Source organism: Chlorocebus sabaeus, chromosome 10 (assembly GCF_047675955.1).
Source record: "Chlorocebus sabaeus isolate Y175 chromosome 10, mChlSab1.0.hap1, whole genome shotgun sequence".
NCBI lineage: Eukaryota > Metazoa > Chordata > Mammalia > Primates > Cercopithecidae > Chlorocebus > Chlorocebus sabaeus.
The window spans coordinates 93161224-93180276 of NC_132913.1; the positions used below are offsets into that span (position 1 = coordinate 93161224).

The 19053-nt window shown below is 47.4% G+C and overlaps 1 protein-coding gene across 5 annotated transcripts in view; it reads left to right on the forward strand.

Annotated features, from left to right (window-relative positions):
* Positions 1-2451: 2451 nt before the first annotated feature.
* NRP2 (neuropilin 2) overlaps positions 2452-19053 on the forward strand; it is a 115176-nt gene continuing 98574 nt past the window's right edge. For 2 of the 5 annotated variants that reach the window (XM_073019968.1, XM_007965955.3), the window contains exons 1-2: positions 2452-3385; positions 17579-17756. In XM_073019968.1, the coding sequence (XP_072876069.1) occupies positions 3313-3385; positions 17579-17756 (251 nt within the window). In that variant the 5' untranslated portion in view covers positions 2452-3312. The remainder of the gene's footprint in view (positions 3386-17578; positions 17757-19053) is intronic. The other 3 variants (XM_007965956.3, XM_007965953.3, XM_007965954.3) reach the window with 3 other exon arrangements.

Below are 19053 nucleotides of genomic sequence, written 5' to 3' on the forward strand. Positions count from 1 at the left end.
TTCTAAGCCCTCCCTGGGCCGGTGGGGTCTTGTTCAGAGTAGGCTGGGGAGAGATGGGCCTCACTCTGAATCTTCCCTGGTCTGATAAAGCACTTTGAACTCCTTGGAATTAAAAGCACCACCAGAAGTGTGACCCTAGGTGGTGTTACCATTATTTATTGAGTGCTGCCCCCTAGAGGATTAAAAAATGGTCTGGCCGCTTGAGTCCCCAGGGATGGAAACCTGAGACTCACTCTCTGTCCAGCTGCAGGAAATGAGGCCTTCACTCAAGGGCAGTGAGACGTCTTGCAGCCCTGGCACAGAGGACTCCCAGGAAGTAAGTGAGCGTCCCCTGTATGACACCTCTGAAAAATGAAAAGTCATAGTGTGGGCAACCAGGTCCAGGAATAAAACTGATTCTCACTTTTCTTTACTCTAGAAGCAGCCTGATGGGGACCTTCATCCCTGAGACCCCAAGACCAGAAGTCCAGGGTTGTCATTCTTATGGTTCTCCAGTGGGCTTTAGGTTTACTTTTTCTCTCTTCTTTCCCCCTTTCACAGTGCCCTTCACCTAAACCCAGGCTACATTATTCTCAGAAATAGGAGCCTCCCACGTTGGGCACTGGCTAAAATGGTTTGGCATGCCTGGTGAGTGGTGGGGAGAGGTGATACTAAATGACCCTCTCTATTCAGGGACTGTCACTACAGATAGTGTTATTTGTCCTTAGATTAGCATCTTGGCAATGACATAAACTGGGATCTCTGCTTAAGGTTAATAATCCAAACTGCCTCTTTACTTTGTTAAATATTTGAGGCTTGGAGTCATTCTTTACAATTGAGCTTTAAAGAGGAGAAATTTAAGTCTGGAGTTTTTAATGATGTGGATGTGCTGTCAAGCCTAGAAAGGAAGGAAGAAAGAAGGAAGGAAAGGAGGGAGGAAGGGGAAGGAGGGAGGCAAAGAGAGAATGAAAGGCAGCATTTAGGCTAGCCAGGAGACATGCTCCCTGGAAGAGCTCAGAGGCCTCTGTTCTGTGCCTTTCCCAACCAGGCATCTGAGATTAACTGCGTGATACTCAGCCTGTGGATTTCCACTCTAAAATCCCGCCCCACCCCCAACACAGCTTGGCTCAACTATTTGCAAATCACTTCTGATTCAATTTTGTTTTGGTTATCTCAGTGTAAATAACAGTTAAGTGGGAGTTACAGATTTTTCAAACACTAAAAGTGATAAACAAAGCTAATGGGCAAGTCCAGATAAGGAGGGAAACCACCCAGAAGAATCCACAAGTGCAAGCCAAGAAGAAAATGGGACAGTCAGGTGTGTGTTTCTTGTCACCGAAACTGTATTTTTCTTAATCTACAGAAAATTTTACTTTCTTAATTTAAAAAAAATCTTAATCTGTAAACAGTTTTCTGAATGTTCTTATTTTTCATATACCTCTTTTGTGGCAGAAAAGGTGTACATGTGCAGGGTGTAATTTAGGCTGTTTCTGTGGGAGTCTTTATGATAATGTAGTAATAGGTGTCTGGTGAAGCAAGACAGTTTGGAATCCACAAAGCCATCCTCAGAAACAAAGATACAAGTGTTTCCCCAACTGTTAGCTTGCAGTTCCCTCTAAACAGTTTTCACGCCTCCATTTAAAAATAGTTGGCATAATGCTGTTTTCTTTCTCTGGGCTTTGTGACCACGTTTCTATGGGGGAAAATGTGAATAGACGTAGTTACAGTAGCATTTGGATGAGAAGCCTTCAAGCACCCATACTTTTTCGGGGGTACTTGAGGGAATCCAATTTAATTACCTGAAGAAATGCTTTGCTGAAGAAAGTCTTTCCTCTTTTTAGGATAGTTACAAGTTAAAGGCGCAGGGATAACGAAATCCTAACCCAGAGAGGAGCAGAGCATGTTTGGGACATAACAAAGGATCTGAGTAGTAAACGCAGCGAGTGTTTGGGGTTTTATTCAGCCCGGGCTGACGGTGTGTGTCGCCGCCACGCACCGCTGCCTGTTCGAACGCATGGCTGAGCTGCCGACCGGCTTGCTACCCCAAACACCGTACGCCACCCAACTCCTCTTGTAACGCCATTGCGCGTGGCATTGTGTTGGATTCTGAGTGTGTGGCATCGGAGTCGTGGAATTTAGGGGGAACAAGGCTTTCCCCCCTTCCCCCGGGGTCTCCCTCGGGTGGGGGCGACACGGCCAAGGGCAGCGCGCCCTGGAGGTGCCCGGGGGCGCTTCTTCCCCAGGGCGTTACGCACTGGAGGCCCGGCGCGGAGGTGCGCGGGGGCGAGCGGGAGATGCGGGGCTGGCGAGGGGCTGTGGGGTAGGCGCCGCCTTAACTTCGATCCTGCGGCGGCCCGGGAGAAGCTGCCGCCGCCCCGCCCGAGGTGGGTGCCGCGGCACTCGGCTCTGCGCCGCGCGTCTCCGCGGCTGCCTCTTTAATCAGGAACACAGAAGGGGCGGGCCCTGAGCCGGCGCGTAATCGGATAGCTCTGCCGCGGCTCTGACATCCACATGCTGCTCGGCCTGAAAAGGCAGTGGGGAGCCGGAGGGGAGGCAGAGATCGCGAGCGAGGCACCAGCCTGCAGCCGGCCCCCAGCACATCCTCAGCCGCGCAGACACTGGGCGAGGTGGAGGTGAGGGCGGGCGCCAGCGAACTCGGAGAGGGGCTCGCTCACTCCCAGGCGATCCCAGCCGCCGCACCACCAGCAGCAACAGCAGCAGCAGCTTCCTTCCTCAGACTCCCCTCGAGAGGCTGGCCAAGCGGGTGTAGCCGTTGGTGGAGGCTCCCGCCGGGGGAACCCGGCGAGGACAAGAGCAGGGCGGCCGCCTTCCACTCCGGCTGTCCGGCGGCTGCTGCCTCTGCCCGCGTGTCCGTCAAGGGTGCCGCGGGATGTGTGTCAATTTACGCCTCTGAGATCACACAGCTGCCTGGGGGCCGTGTGATGCCCAACGCAAGTCTTGGCTTTAATTATTATTATTATCATTATTGTTACGCTTGGCTTTCGGGAAATACTCGTGATATTGTAGGATAAAGGAAATGACACTTTGAGGAACTGAAAAGAACATACATGCGTTTTGTTTTTGAGAGGAAAACCGTGTCCTCTTCCCGGCTTGTTCCCTCTTTGCTGATTTCAGAAGCTACTCTCCTCCTGGTGAGGTGGAAATTCCAGCAAGAATAAAGGTGAAGACAAGCCACCAGGACTCAGCAGGGAAACACTGACCATTAGAAACCTCTGCATAAGACGTTGTACGGAAGAAAATAAGAGAGAAAAACACAAAGATTTAAACAAGAAACCTACGAACCCAGTTCTGGAGAGAGACACCTTCTCCAAAATGGATATGTTTCCTCTCACCTGGGTTTTCTTAGCCCTCTACTTTTCAAGACACCAAGTGAGAGGCCAACCAGGTAAGCCACTGAAAGTTTTTTCTATTTATTGCAACATGGTTTCCCCTTTAAAAGCGACCGCTAAGCAGGAAGGCCACGCAGAAAGGCACAGAAGGAGGCTCCCTCAGTACTCAATAATTTAAAGAGAGATCCCAGCCGGCCCTTCCTACACCACCGCTGTTGCTAAAACCCAACTTTTCTCTCCTGCTACGAGTGTGTGTGTGTGTGTGAGTGTGTGTGTTTTGAAACAGAATTTGGCGGTGTTCAGATGTCACATATGGACTGAATCAAAGGTTTAAAAATACTACAAAGCCTTTGCATTACAGTTTTTGGGAATTTTTTTTCCCTGTCTTGAAGCAGAACACATCTCCCTTGAGTTTCTCCAACTAGCCAGTGAAATATAAATCATTTGCATTCCCTCCACTTAGCTACATTGAGCAATGTTAACTGAAGGGCTTGGGAAAGACAAGAGTTTAGTTTTGGTTTTCAAATGCTGTAGATTCTTTGGAGAATGGTTGGTTATGCCTCAGAATCATAGGGCTCAGGCTGGTGGAGCAAGTTGGCTTGTGGCTGAGATAGGGGCTTGGGGTTGGGCACTGCTGGCAACCAAGACAGTTGGTCTCTTCTCTCTTCATCCATGTGTCATCTGGGAAAGTTAATCATATGTTCTTTTAGAAATTCTTATTAGCTAAAACAAATTGCAGGCCCTCAAAGGTCTCTCACTTGTGGTTAGAAACTTTTGAGTGGAATTTGTTCTCAACCACTGCCAAAAAGGGTGTGTGGACAGGCTGCTGTGGAGATAGGCACTTTGAGGCCCAGAACAGTCTGGGGACTGCATTTGTGGGGAGCGGCAAGGCTCTGGAAAGGGGAATCCATGGGGAATGCAGTGGGGTTTGTGCTTCCTTCCTGGGACCACTCTCTAGAGTGAGCCTCTCTACCTCACTGAGAATAGTGTCTGGAATCTGACAACAAAACTCTTAGCAGCTGCTACAGGTGATTGGAGATGGAGAAACCATCTATGGAGGAAACGGGTGAAAGAAAGGCAAAAAAGCCTTCCCGAAGTGCCCTCACCCAAGGCACTTGCAAGGTGATGGCGGCAGTGGCAGGGCTAACTCTGCAGCCTCCTGGGCATCCCCCAGAACATCAGCTAGTGGGTCCTAGCTTTGCATCTGGTACTGTCATCCTTCCTTCTCCTCATGCCCCCCATCCAGCACACACACCACTTTGAGCTTGGGCATTTATTTGAAGGGGGAAGAAAATTCAGAAATGCCTTTGCCATCCAGACCCGCAGGTTTGCAGCTCTTTCTTTGCCATAAGTGGTCTTCAGGGCAGCTGCAAATCCTATCAAAGGGATGGGTGGGGGGGTCCCACTTGGGGAGATTTTCTGGGCCTCCCCCATTCCTTCTTGCCTTATTTCTAAATTCCCAGCTTGAAGCGGAAATAAATTACCTCTCACAGACCTGAATGCTGCGTAAATTATGTATGTTTGTGTGATTCGCAGTGTGTGTGTGTGCACACGCGCGCGCGCCATGAGGATGCCCACAGTATATTATGTATTCAGACACGGACTCCGGTAGGCCCCAGCGCGCGAGCGCGCACACACTGGCACTCACACCGGCGCGCACACACATGCAACTTCAGGTTCCGTGTGCTGTGCAGAGCGGGAGGGGTCGTGAAGAGTCAGGGACCATCTCCTACCCCAGATGTTCGCACATCTGTCCCCGAGCGCTGCTTGGAGTGTGTGTACGTGTGTGCGCGCGACACCCGCTTGGACCCACTCCCGCTCTGCCACCTGCCTCCCGCGCTCACTGCAGAACCCCCTCCCATCCCAACCCCCGGCAGTGCTGCGTCACTTCCAGAGAAGCCCAGAGGCGCGGAGTTCGGGGCAACCTCGGACTCGGGGTGGGATCTCAGGATGGGATTCGAAGCTGGGACCTGCCGGGGACCTCCAGCTCCCCAAAATGCGATCTCAAGCCGTGAGCTGCTCAGGCTTTCGGGCGGAGCAACGGACTGGCACCCGGGGAGCCGGCAGCGGGTGGCCAGGGCGAGGCCGAGCTACACCTCTGACTCACCCGGTGTGCGCCGACCCGGACTGGGGGCCTGGTTCAGCCGCCGCCGCCGGCGACGAGAACCAATTCTGGGAAGGAGCAAGATGGGGCAGAAGGTGCGCGCGGGGGAGCAGTTGAGCAAATAACACGGCGGTCGAGGCGCGCGACACCTTGGGCCGCGCGTGGCTGGGAGGCCGCATGGGCGACGCGCACCAGGCTGCCCCTCTCCTCACTGCGCCGCTTCCGCCTCGCCAGACCGCAGTGCAGCTGCTAGCCTGTCTCCCTCCCTGCCCCAGGCGTCCCCGCCAGTCCCCCACCAGTCCCCTGCGCTCCTCTCCGCGCGGCAGGCTCACCGCGACCCCTAGAGAGCTGGCTTTGAGTGGCGAGAGGCCGAGGCCGGCTGGCTTGGGAATCCAAGCACTGGCCCAACTGGGTGATAGGAAAGTGGGGTGGGATTTCGGAGAGGAGGGCGGAGAGAGGCGGGAAGGAGCCAGCTTGAGCCGCAGGAATGCGCGCAACTTGCACAGCCTGTAGAAGCGCAGCACGCCCAGCGCCCGCCGGTGCGCAGAAACAGGTGAAGAGCACGCGGCGCGCGGCCATCCACGTGGTGGGGACGTGATAGCCCCTCAGCTCTCCTCCTAGACCTCCCTCCCCCTCCCCGCCCCCCGCGCCCACCCCAGCGCCGTCTCTAACGCCGCATCGATTTGTTTGGGCTACGCAGCAGAAACACAGCCCAGCGATCCATAAACATTCTATTAAGCAAAAATATTCTCGGCGAAAGCAAAACCGAGGCTGAAGCCTCCGCGAAGTTGGCCGCCTCCAACTACTCCATGCTTGTGCCCTCCTCCTCCTCCTAAGGACACCCCCAGGGGAAAACCTGCGGCATTTCCTCAACGCTGCCCAAGGCCGGAAAGTTAGGTCTCGGCTGCAGCTCTGGTCTCCGGAGAAGCCTCTGCCTGCAGTAGCCAGCGAGTTCCCCGCCTCTCCTCCCCAGCCGCCTCGCTCTTTGCTTTTCCACGTGAGAAAAAGAAATATTCATGGCCGATGCTTCATTTTCACTGATTGATTTCTTTTTAATATCAACATGAGTTAATGGAGGCGAGGCACGCTGTGATTAAACGGCTGCCCCCGCCCTTCGCCTCGGGCTGGCTGCGCCGTGGGTCTTTCCCACCCGGTCTTTCCCACCGGGTCGCAGGCATCCAGCGGCTGGGTGGGGGGCGCCGGTAGCCCTAATGTTTGGAGGTGGGGGAGGGATTTGGAATGGACTTGTCGCCCCTCTGGGAATCATCTAGGTTGGGGAACGTCGGGAATCACCTTTCCAGACCAAGTTTTAGGGGATCTAGCCCATATGCATTGCGGCTTCTGCGGCTCTGGCTGAATTTCTTCTGAAGGGTAGGAGATCCACGCTCAGGTTTATTGGCCTGTGCTCCCTGCTCGTCTCCCCTCCCTCCACCTCCTTTCCTTTCGGTTTCAGACAGAGAGGAGAGCCCCCTGGCGCTAGCCATTCCCTATCAGCGCCCGCTAGGAACGTCCCTTTGCTAGAGTTAATCATGATCTGCGGGGGACTGGGTTTTGCTCAGGAAATCATTCAAGTCCTGACAATGGGTTTCTTCAAATGGTAGCAACTCCCAGCCCTAATGTCCCCCACCTCCGGGACACATCGCTTGGGGCCAAAAGAACCCAGACCCCATAACCATCTATCCCTCCCCTCCTCGTCTGGAGAGCTTTGATCTATGCTTGGGTTTTAACGCCATTGCCAGGGACACACTCAGATTCTCGGTCAATTCACCGTTCTGTCTGGACTGGATGATCAGATAAGAGGTGTAAATTGGCTGTGGGAGACAGGTCTGGGTTCAAACAAATCCTGAAAGAGAAGCAATGACGGTCTAGGCGCCGGATAAGGGTTTGAAGTGTTTCTTTTAGCCTGTCTCCCCAAAATGTGGGATGGCCATGGGCGAGCATAATTTGCAAGTAAACTATAAACTCCTAGATTTTACGCAGACGGCCTGCTCTAGGCTCTAGGGATTGGTCTCATGCCCACATTAAATGGGTGCCCAGTAAACATTTTCCCCGTGATCAGCTCCTGGAGGTAGGGAAACTGTGGCCAGTTGCCAGCAGAGCACACAGTGCAAGACAGTGGCAAGAGGAGCACTCCCCAAAGGGCTCCGGGCAGGCCCCACTCATCCAAGCGGTGCCTGGTAGGATTGTGAATGCGCGACCAGCACATCAGGTTTGGAGTTTTATGTCATCCCATAGAGCCCTTAGACATTAAGCCACGGAGCACTCAACTGGCAAAATGAAAGATTGGAAGGCTGCAGTGACTGGAACCCAGGCTACCCAGACAGGACTCCCGCTGTCTACCAAATGGCCCTGATCCCCTGCTGCTGAATGTATCAAGTCCGCATTCTGCAGCAGAAAGGCCAGTTTCTATCTTCCAGGGATAGAAAAAGCTAGGAGTCCAAATGCCAATTCATATGCAGTGAGGCACGAATACAAATAACAGTGAGGGAGGGGTCTGGGGTCAATGGGGAGAGACACCAGGGACCAGATGATTCTGTGGACCCTGGTGTTTTTCATTTCACTCAAGTCTTCCTTAAAGCAATTAAGAAAATGAACTGACTCAGGGTGACCTGAGTGTAAGACAATTCTGAGTTGACGGAATTCAAGAGCCAGGTAAAGAGGTTTCCAAATACATTCCCCAAAGGTCCAGTTTGGAAAGACTTTAGGAACTTGAGCTGAGATCTTCCTGTTTTAAAAGATAGAGCAAGAGCAGAATGCCTTTTTCATTTCTTCAACTGACAAGAAAGGACCTGAAAAATGACATCTGGGCAATGGCTGTAGTATTATTTACATGTTTGAGATATTTTATTATCTGACCATCATTTGCAACTGGATAATCTTTGAGGTACCTTCCTCGAGTGGCAGATAAGTATATTGATCACCAGAAGTTAGTCTTTGTACTGTTCCTTCAAGGTAAGGACTCGGCTATTTGCTGGTTTTTGTTTTTTAATTAACCCATTTCTGGAAGATGCTGCAGAAGTTTGTCCTGGAGATCCTACAGTATTTTTCAAAGCTTTATCTGCCTTGATGAGAAATGGCCAAAGGCTTAATGGTTTCATTGCCTAACAGGATTCAGTGGAGTTGGATTCCAGGACACAGTGGCCTTGTATCATGGCTGGCCCTCCAGGAGAAAGCATCTTCTAAAGGTTTAGGAAGCTGTCAAGTTTAGATAAGGCTGAGCTCCGATCCTCTGGGACCTTTGTTGTATTAATAAGGAGAAATTAATTTTTAACCACTGGGAACATTGCCAAATTATGTGACCTTTGGCAGACCAGCTGTGCTATAAAAATAAATCCCCCATTTCTGAAAATGCTGCTCCTATCCAGTAGAACAATAACAATGTGGCATTTAGGACAGGGAAGAGTAGGATTGAGAAGAAAGGAGAGAAATAGGAGTTGGCAAAAAAAAAAAAAACCCCACAAAACAAAAACAACCCTTTGATGTTGTAATACATGGTTTCAGACCTGAACGTCCTATCCATCACCCCCTCACTTCCTCAATCCCCCCTCCCCGGCCCCATGCCTGGGGTTTCCAGAACACAGGAAAGAGGGCCAGGATGACAAGGAGCTGAGTGCCTGTGTGTACAGGGAGTGGAGAAGGTGTTAAGTGCTTCCAGCCCACTCACACCCCAGCCTCAAACACATCTCTGGTTGTTCACACAGGCAGAGTACTGGCACAGGCAGAGAAAAGGGGGTTTTCAAACAGGCAAAATGTTTGTCTTTCCCTAAATGCTACCAAGTAGGTGTGCCACTGAGAAGTTTTGGGGGGACCATCCCTGGCCTTCCCAGCTTCTGAAACATGGGAACTAGACTGCCTAGGTTTAGAATCTAGCTCAGCCATTTGCTGGCTCTGTGATCTAAGTACCCTGTGTGATCAGATACTTAGTCTCTATGCCTCAGTTTCCTTGTCTGTAAATGTGTTTGGTAACAATACCTACTTCATAGGGTTGTTACGCTATGTCAGATTATGTAGAATACTGTTTGGCACATATAAAGCCTATTCTGAAGTCACTGAATCTTTAAAACTGTTTCAGTGGGGTTAATGGAATCTCGTGAGCATTGCAAGCACGCTATAACCATTGCGGTATAAGTTTATTTTTATGACATTTTTAAAATAATTATTATTCTCAGTTCTTCCACCACCAAACCTCTGTGTTTTGTAAGCACCATATTATCTCTCGCCACGCTCTTCTTCAGAGAATATTCTCTGCTGGGTTCTTATCTTGGATTTATGTCTCCCTTGCATTTTTTTCCTCCTTCTTCCTCGGTTTTCAGTATTCTTACCTCCTATTTTCTTTTTAATCTCTCTCTCGTTTCTTTTCCTTTTCCTCCCCTTCCATCCTTCATCACTGAGAATGTGCTCAGCAGGGAACACTGTGTTTAAGGCGCTCTCCTGAATGTGTAATAACTTCTACTCTGGAACTAAGGCCCTTCAGCAGCTGAACTCAAAAAAGTCATCATAAAGACAAAATAGCTTTTACCCAGCAAGACTCTTAATAATCCCATTTCCCTCTGGGTCTTCATAAAGGAGTCATGATCTAATCCAGAAAAAAAGGAGGGGCTGGGAGTAACAAAAGAGAAGCTCTCAGTAGCACAGAGTGCACAAGACAGCCGGCCGGCCAGCTGAGTGCACGTGGCCGTGGTACCCTGCTCCCACCTCCACAAATCCTGTGATTACCAGTGACCGGGTTCTGGAGAGTCTTTCAGCAGAGAAGATAATGGGAATTGCAAATTACTGGACTGAATGCTAATAATAATTGTTTGGATAAAGGGGAAAAAATAAAACAGATGTGCCCCAAAGGCATTTTAGGGGCTAGAGAAAGGAAAATGAGGAGGGGTTGAGTAGAGAGAGGTGAGTTGAAACCAAGCACAAGAAAATCCAATACCAACAAATGGCTTAGTGATGAAGTAATAGTCAGCATCTTCCTGGTGGTACAGATAACCAATATTTAAAGTTGCCTTTGGAAGTGTGGAAGTTGGAGTGAAAGGGACAAAACCCCTGAGATAAATTAATTTTACTAGTATTAAAATTAAAATGGCCGAGCATGGTGGCTCATGCCTGTAATCCCAGTACTTGGGGAGGATGAGGTGGGCAGATCACCTGAGGTCAGAGGTTCGAGACCAACCTGGCCAACATGGCAAGACCCCATCTCTACTAAAACACACACACACACACACACACACACACACACACAATAGCTGGGTATGGCGGTGGGTGCCTGTAATCCCAGCTATTTGGGAGGCTAAGGCAGGACAATCGCTTGAACCCAGGAGGCAGAGTTTGCAGGGAGCCGAGATTGTGCCACTGCACTCTAGCCTAGGCAACAGAGTGAGACTCCATCTCAAAAAAAAAAAATAAAATAAAATAAGAATGTGCTTTGAACTTCATCAGTATTGTCTGCATTAGGGTGTTCTAGGAGACATAGTTCACACTAACTCTACCTTGACCTACTTGTGACTAGTTATTATTATCTCAAACAAGTTATTCAAACTCTCAATTCACCACTAAGAAACATTTGCACTTAATAACAGCGGGGGGTGGAGAAGGAAGAGCAGTAGCTGTGGCCGCAGAATAATTTCTGATAGAACTCTCAGAGTCTGTCCTATCTAGTGAGACTTTTGATGTTCCTTTGGTCACTTCTTAATTGATTAATTCAACAAATCTCGATGAGACTGGCTTTTGGGAAAGGCTCTGCTTTGATCCTGTGAGGCCTGCCACAGATGGGTCAGCAAGGAGTCATGACTTCAAACTGCTGGTGGCTCAGTAGAATGGATGAGGCCCTCCGGAACTCTCACACGTCTCAGAAGATGCTAAAGAGCTTCAGCCTCTCAGATGCACAGAGGAGAAAGATCACTCCCAGTATGGGAGAAGAGAAAGGGCAGAGGCAGCCTGGAGGGAGAGGGTAGGCAGGATTTAGAGCAGGAAAGGGCATACCAGGGGAAGGGGAAGGTGTGAGTAGAGAAATGGATGCTGGGTTTGTTTGGGGAACACTCAGAAGTTGCAGTTTAGAATGTATGGTGGGAAATAATTGCAAATAAGATTAGAAATAATAGCTTGGGCTCAATTCAAGGCCCAAATTGCTAGGCAAAGAGGTTTGGGTTTCACTTGCTAACCAATGGGGAGCCATTGATGTTTCAACATAAGCTTCAGTTAATCAAAATAAATGAAGAAAATATTATATTACCTTTTTTTCTCCTTTGGTTTTTGGAGAGACCTCAAAATTATTCTTCTGTTTCCTTCCCCAAATGTCTGCTAAAATGGTCAGGAATTGTAATCCCAGATCTCTCATCAATGGCATCAAAATTGCATTTGCAATGAGGGCTGGAAAAGAGCGGACATAAATACAAACTAATGACATTATATCGGCTGCCCTATTGGAATTGCATTTGTTTATGATATAAGATGACAAATAACAAGGTTACCACAGGTGGCATGACTCGAGGTCAGGAGAGGTAATCGCATCAAACTTACATTTCACCGATGAAATGAGGCTTCATTTTTAGAATCTAGATTGAGGGAAGAGATGTTCAAAAGGCCCCATTTCCATACCCAATTTCCAGTTCTCTCCTAAGTGAATTCATTGGAGGTGTTTTAAGAGAGGGAAATTTGCTTCATTCTTTATTCATTTCCAAACTCATATGCTGGCTTCCTTTCCTGCTCTCTGCTTCCCTCTCTCCTTCCCTCCTAGACGGCCCTTTTATTCAGATTTTGAACTTTATCATTGCAAAAGTTCAGAAGGATTTCCATTTGCTGTGCCTTCAGGATGCATCATTCACTGCCACCAGTCTCCATAAATTGAGTAGATTGCATCCCTTCCCAGTTGCCTTAGGAAGTGGTCAAACAGCCACATTCCTGGGCTGATGGATTGGCTCATTTCTTCCCAGCTTAAGCCAAGATACAGATTTTATGAGACTGTCTTGTGACAGGCTGAAGTTGCTTTGAATAAAACAAAATCCAGCCTCAGCTCACAGAAATAATTCTTAAAACGCAGCTTATCCCGGGTTGGTGAGCAAAATTTGGTTAAAAGCCCGAGCCAACGACTTAGATGATCTGGGTGAGGGATTTGAAGAAAATGCTTTTGGTTTTTCTTTTCATGCATCACTGTTGTTGACATGCTCACACACAGAACTGCGTATCCATAATATTTATAAATATGCAGCCACAGACTCAGTTACAAAAAGAAACTCGTGTCAGTAGACCTGACGTGATTAAAGGAGACATTTGAACTCCCCATAATGCAAGACAGACGTGTTTTCTGAAGAATCCTGGAGTTTTGTTTCAGGCTTACCAAGCAGATAGAACAGGGGTAGCACCTTGAATAAATGTCTTATTGTCTAGGAGAGTAGAGAATCTTTTGAATTTTTGGCTAATCTATGGGTTATAGGATCTTTTCCCCACCTCATTATATGGGCTTTGGATTTTAGCACTGGAACTGACATTTAGAATCACCCCTCTCATTCTATAGATGAGAAAACAAAGGCTCAGAGTTGTCTACTAACTTACCCAAGGTCACACAGCCTGTTAGTGGTGAGACTAGACTTGATTACTAGGCTTTTAGATCCTGCTGCAATGCTATTTCTAATAAACTTCCTGGAGGAGTAAGTGGCAAAGTGACAGCCTCCTTTCTTTTTAAGTAGAAGAAAGAGTTTCTTCTTTGCTTTGCTACCAATAATTAAATGAAAACAATGCTGTGGAAATAGGGACAAGGTGGGATTATGCTGTGGATAAGAAATAAATTATAAAGTAAATAAAGAGTATTATTTTCAGAGGAAATGAGACTGATTGCTTTTCTCCCGTAAGTGCCCTCAGGTATACATAGGAAATAGATGTCTCCTAGTCATCTGCTCTTTCTCTTTTCCATAGCATTCTAAAGTAACAGGGAATTGAGAGGCCCCATTTAGGGGGTTTCAAACCATGTTCCAGGAAGCCCCAGTGGGCTTGCAGAGAAGCCCTTCTGAGCTGAGGGCAGGAACTAGGCGGCCTGGACACTACACTGCTTCTGGCTACCTCCCTCCCAGCATCCAAGAAGAGGTCCCTTTTATTTTCTTTGTACATTAGAGGTCTAGGTAGAGTTTTGTTCAAGAAAAAAAAAAAAAAAAAAAAAAAGTACTTCAGAAAAACAGATAAATTTGAAAGCTACACACCTAATTCAGTCCATTCATTGAATTACAGTTTGTGAAGCTGAGCCCCAGAAAGGTCAAATTGAGTGAGTTAAGAGCTGGGTGCCATCTCCCATCTTTCTGCTAATGTCGATCCCTCCCTCTCCTGGTAACCCAGTCCCATTACCCCAGACTCACCTTTTACAACAACTGGGCCCTCTAATCCCACATCCAGCCAATGGCCAAGTTTCCCTGGTTTTGCCAAGGACTTTCTCCTTCAGTTCAACTAAAGTGAGGGATCTGATTGGTCTTTTACCAAGCTGTCGTGAAGTAAGCGAAAGTAATCGTATTATTTAGAAAGTTCTCACTACAGTCAGGCTTCCGTATTTAGCAAATATTATTGTCAAGTTCAGGTTATACAGTGTTCCTTTAAAACAATGCCAACTAAATTTTTCTAGAAGGCAGACCAGATTTTTAAAAGATCTTCTTTTCCCATTGTTAATACTTCTTAAAAATAAAGATCCGCAAGGAAAGTGATTGGATTCTGCAGGAAGGTGAGTTCCTAAGTGAAGGGATACAACATCCCTTTGCCTTTCCAGGGCTATGTTACCCCTAGGTAGCAGCAGATGGTACTTAGGCTACCAGTGAAACAACAATACTTAAGAAGGAGAAAAAGAGCAGACAGAAAGAGTTTAAAGCAATCTGATACTTTACATTTCAAAAAAAAAAAAAAACCCTAAGTAATCATTATAGGAGAAAAATCAGAACTTGGTGACTTCAGAACTTGGTGTTCTCTTTATTTCCAATTACAGCTGGAGCTGTCACTTTATTCCTTTCAGCCTTGGGCCTTTCTCAGACCTGACCTGGCTCATCCCGCAGGCTTCCCTCCCAGATGTAGGAGAAAATGCTCTGAACAGTCCAAGCCTGGGTTTCGCTATCTCTCTTTGGGTGATGAATTTGCCCCAGGTGAAAGGTATTCACGAAATAGTTGCAGAATGAAGTCTTTTGTCAACTCACCGAACAGGCTCAGTAGCTCAAACAGGGTCAATTTCCCTCTGTATATGGAGATTGGCCTTAAGGGTTTTGCCCTTGAGTTCAACTCTCCTTTGGCTTAACTTGACTCCTCTGAAACAGGACAGCAACCATGTATAAAGTTCATTGTGGAGCACAATAAAGACCTACAAAGTAATGGATGGTATAGCTCTTCAGAAAAAATTCTAGTTAATTTCTATTGGGACATGTTTGTATTTAAGAAATGATGTGTCCCTAACCCTAGAAAGGAAAGATCAGTTATCAAGAGGAGATATACAATGATTGTGTTTTCTTTTCAATTTTTACTGATAAGTTTCAAGAATTCTGTTCTCTCCAAGAAAAATAAAAACAGAAATTCTAGTATTTATCTTTGTGGATATATGTTTGTGCAAATGATGTGTGATATTTTATGAGAAGGTGTGAACGTGTGTATAGGACTGAAGTGTGAATTACTGATATGTATATGTACTTGAAGTATGTTCAATATCTATGTGTGTGTTTCTGAGTGTGAATGCAAGCGAAACAAGAATGTGAATTTATAAATTTGTGAGTATTGAAAAGGTTAACCACACACAACTGAAGCAGACATTCTAATGAGTTCTCTGATACTTCAATAAGTGCCTTGATTTTCTTCAGGTAAAGAAAGGACAGAAAAAAAGAAATGGATGACTCCCTTTTCTTTTGGTTTAACAGCAGACAGTGCAGACTATAAGCTATGGGATATATGTAGTTTGATTTTTTTTTTTTTTTTTTTTTTTGGTAGTAGAGAGATGATTGCTTCCACTGTAGATGAGAAATGAAACTTTCCTGTGAAAAAGTTTCCTATCTTTATTGCTGATCTGTGTGCCTGTTCTAATTACTAAAAGCTTAAACCTGGGGTGTGGGGAATTGAGGGAGAAAAGTTCCTCTTTCAAGAGTAATTGGAGAGAAGTAGAGGAAGGGTTGGGGAAAGGAGGGAGAGAGTGTGGGTGGGGAGAGTGGAGAGTATGTGGAAACCATAACAGTTACTAAACAGGAGCTCAGCTCAGGTTTCCTCTGATGAATTCCAAGGCAAAAAAGTGTGGTTTGGGGTGGGTTGGTGGCAGGGCTGCAGTTTTCTGCAAAATAGCTGGCAAAGGAGCTGGACCCGGTAGAAAATTCCCTCTTCTGCTAGTTGAGTAAGAGCAGCTGGTGATCTATGTCCTCACACCTCTGCCTTCTCAGAGGGTCACTCTGCCCTATTTCATATACATAAGCCAGGACCAGTGGGCCTCAATGGGCTGGCTAGATGACACTGGGTTCCCAACATGGGTGAGTGGTGTGGGCACCTGGAAAGCCCGTGGGTATTGGCTGCAGAGGAACTGGGCCTCATGGCTGGCCTCCTGTGGTCTGGGTGGGAGGGATGAGCTCATTGTCCTCATGGTTGGGGTGGGTGCAGGGTCATTAGGTAAGAAGATGATGTGCTGTGTACCAGCCTGAGGAAATGGCTGCTTTTGTTTTCCACCCAGTAGGAAATGGACCAGAATCCATTCGATTCTGGGCAGTTCAACACGGCACAGTTTGAGCTGTGGAGGCTTGATGCCAAAAAGGCTACTTGTGTGGATTTGTGTCCCAACCACCCGTGTGCAGCGTGCCCATCTTTTATGCATTTAAAGCCTGTCAGGTCGGTAGTCTAAAGCAGAGGTCTGGGAGATAGTAATGCCAACAGACATGGGGAATAGTAAAGTGCACCTGTAGAGTTAAAAAATGCATGACCTGTTCCCTCAAAGAGTGAACACAGGAGAAAGACCCATCCTGGAGGGCGGCTGCTGAGTCGTAATACATAATTCACAGGCCCATGCTGCTCCATGCAGATGGCGATATTAAATCGTGATTGATGCTAAGAGACACACACATCTCAGGAAGGTCTCCAAGAGGCTTCTGAATATTTCCGTGTCTCATGTGCCTTTCCAGCTTCTGTTCTACTGTGGTATTTAAGTATAACTCCCTATTTCCCAAGAATCCCTGCTGGGGATTGCAGAACTTTACTCCTGAATAGATGAGATTCCTCAAATGTCATCACCCACCTTTGGAGCCTTTGAAGGTGGCTCCCTTCCCTCCTGGGCCACATGAAGCTGTTTGCCTCCAGCCAGGCACTGCGGGTACAGGGAGCCAGCTCTTCCTTCAAATGGCCAGTTATGACTGGACAAAGCAGCAGCACACTCTGGTGGTGGTGACCAGGCAGGAGGGATAGTGGGCAGACAGCGCAGAAGAAACAGATGTTCATTCAACACAAAGCACCTTTGTCAAAATTCCAAGGCTGGAGCCAGTAGATTCTCTAATACAGATTTTTCCATTCGGTGTATAATGAAATAATAAATCAAATTTGTGGTATATGTGGAATTAAATGTTTGGGGGTTTTGCATTTTTTTTCTTAAAGAAGAAAAAAAAGGGGGCTGCAATCACGCTCCAGGGCCTGTTCTGGCCCAAAGCTGAGAGTGCTTCCTCTGCACCACATGTAATTGTTACCAGGCTCGCTTGTGGGTCGGCACCACAAAACCACCATTGTCAGTTCCCGGAGCCCTGACTGCCGGCCGCCTGGGCTGGGCTGGGAGACACCGAATAAAATGAAGGATTTATGAGATAAAGATAGAGATGGGAGGTTGACTGAGGAGAGGAAGATGGGCCAAGGAGGGGAGGCAGGAAAGGCAGGGAGGCATGTTGAGTTTGCAGTCCTCTTGTTTTTTCAATCGCAGACCATGTAATTGAGAATATTTATGGCCATGTTCTGGAATACTTTCATCTGTGTGTGTGTGTGTAGTCGGGTGGGTAGGGGGAGGGATGAGCTGGAATAATCTCTTCCACCGAATGAGTCAGTAGGTTAGTTCTCTGGACTGCCATAAAAGGTCTGTAAAATAGTTTTAATCAGACACTAGTACAGAAGAGAAGGAGGGAGTGTTGGGGGAAGAAAGCTGTAACATATTTGAAGTTCTTTGGGTTGCTGATTTCTCTTTCAGACCCACCGTGTGGAGGTCGTTTGAATTCCAAAGATGCTGGCTATATCACCTCTCCCGGTTACCCCCAGGACTACCCCTCCCACCAGAACTGCGAGTGGATTGTTTACGCCCCGGAACCCAACCAGAAGATTGTCCTCAACTTCAACCCTCACTTTGAAATCGAGAAGCACGACTGCAAGTAAGCACTGTCCTGTCCCACTGTGTATCCATCCATGAGATGCACATGCTCCGCCCCCCACCCCTGCTCTTGTCACTTCTGTCACCCCTCACCCCAAGACCTGCTGCTAACCAGTGGTGGATCCTGGCCTCAGAGGAAAACCTCAAGGGGCATTCCCTTTCCAGGGAAATAAAGGTGTGGCTGATCCCACAGTATGGTGGAAAGAGGCTTCTTGAGTGAAAAGTAGAGAATATTAACCTACCTCCAAAGGCTGGTAGTGGAGGAGAATTTCCATGTGGTGGCAGGGGCTGGACTACAAAACTCCACCTCTTGACTTTGGGTTACCTTCCTCTTGGAGATCTCCCCATTTCCACAGCTGCTACATGTATAAACCCCACCCGCTTCCTTAATAAGATAGTAGCTGTATCCCCAAATGGAGACTTCCCCTGCATCCAGCCACGCAGGATCAGCCTGTTACTTTATATAGTGGTAACTGGTTTCCTTATAGAAAAATAAAAAGAGTAAAAAAAAAAATCTAACTAGTTCTAAGATTCATATTGGTTCTTGATACCTGTGCTACACAAGTTAGAGTCTCAAAGTCAGTGTTATGGATTTATTTAACAAACACTGTTCTAATTGCATTACAAATATTAATCCATTTACTTTGCACAGTGGGCCCTGGGAAGTTAGTGCCATTATGATCTCCATTTTGCACAAGAGAGAAAACTGAAGCACAGAGAGGTTAGGTCAGTCACCCAAGGTGACTCAGCTGGTCTTACAACATTGATTCTGCCACCCTGGAAATGTGTGGCTTAGGAACTCCCAAGTGGACATTTAGACACTTGTGAGTACTTTAGAAATGCCATGTTAACACTGAGGTCCCTAAAAGTTAAGGTTGTGAAGTAGGCAGCATGTCTAGAATGCAGATGTGCTTTGCACTGTCTACTGAGCTCCATCTTAAAGTCTTTCCTCATTGGAACTAAAGTGAGAGTTTTTGTGCAGAAAAGAATGTGCCAACAGTCATATTCTGCCCCAAATGAGCGCCTACAGCATGCTGTTACTCTGATAAGTGTGCAGTGCTCCCATGTGATTAATACATTGTCTAAGTATTCCTTGCTATTAAGCAAGGAATTGCAAATACTGGAAAATTAATAAAGGGGCCAGCTGGCGGCACAGGTACCAAGGAGAAGGCAAAACTCCTACAGGCCAGGTCTGGGCCAGCACTTCCTCATGGAGGAAACAAGACCCCTCTTTAACTAGTGCCAGACTGTGAGGCTCAGTGAATTGATGTCATTATTATCCTCCTAGGACTACTTTG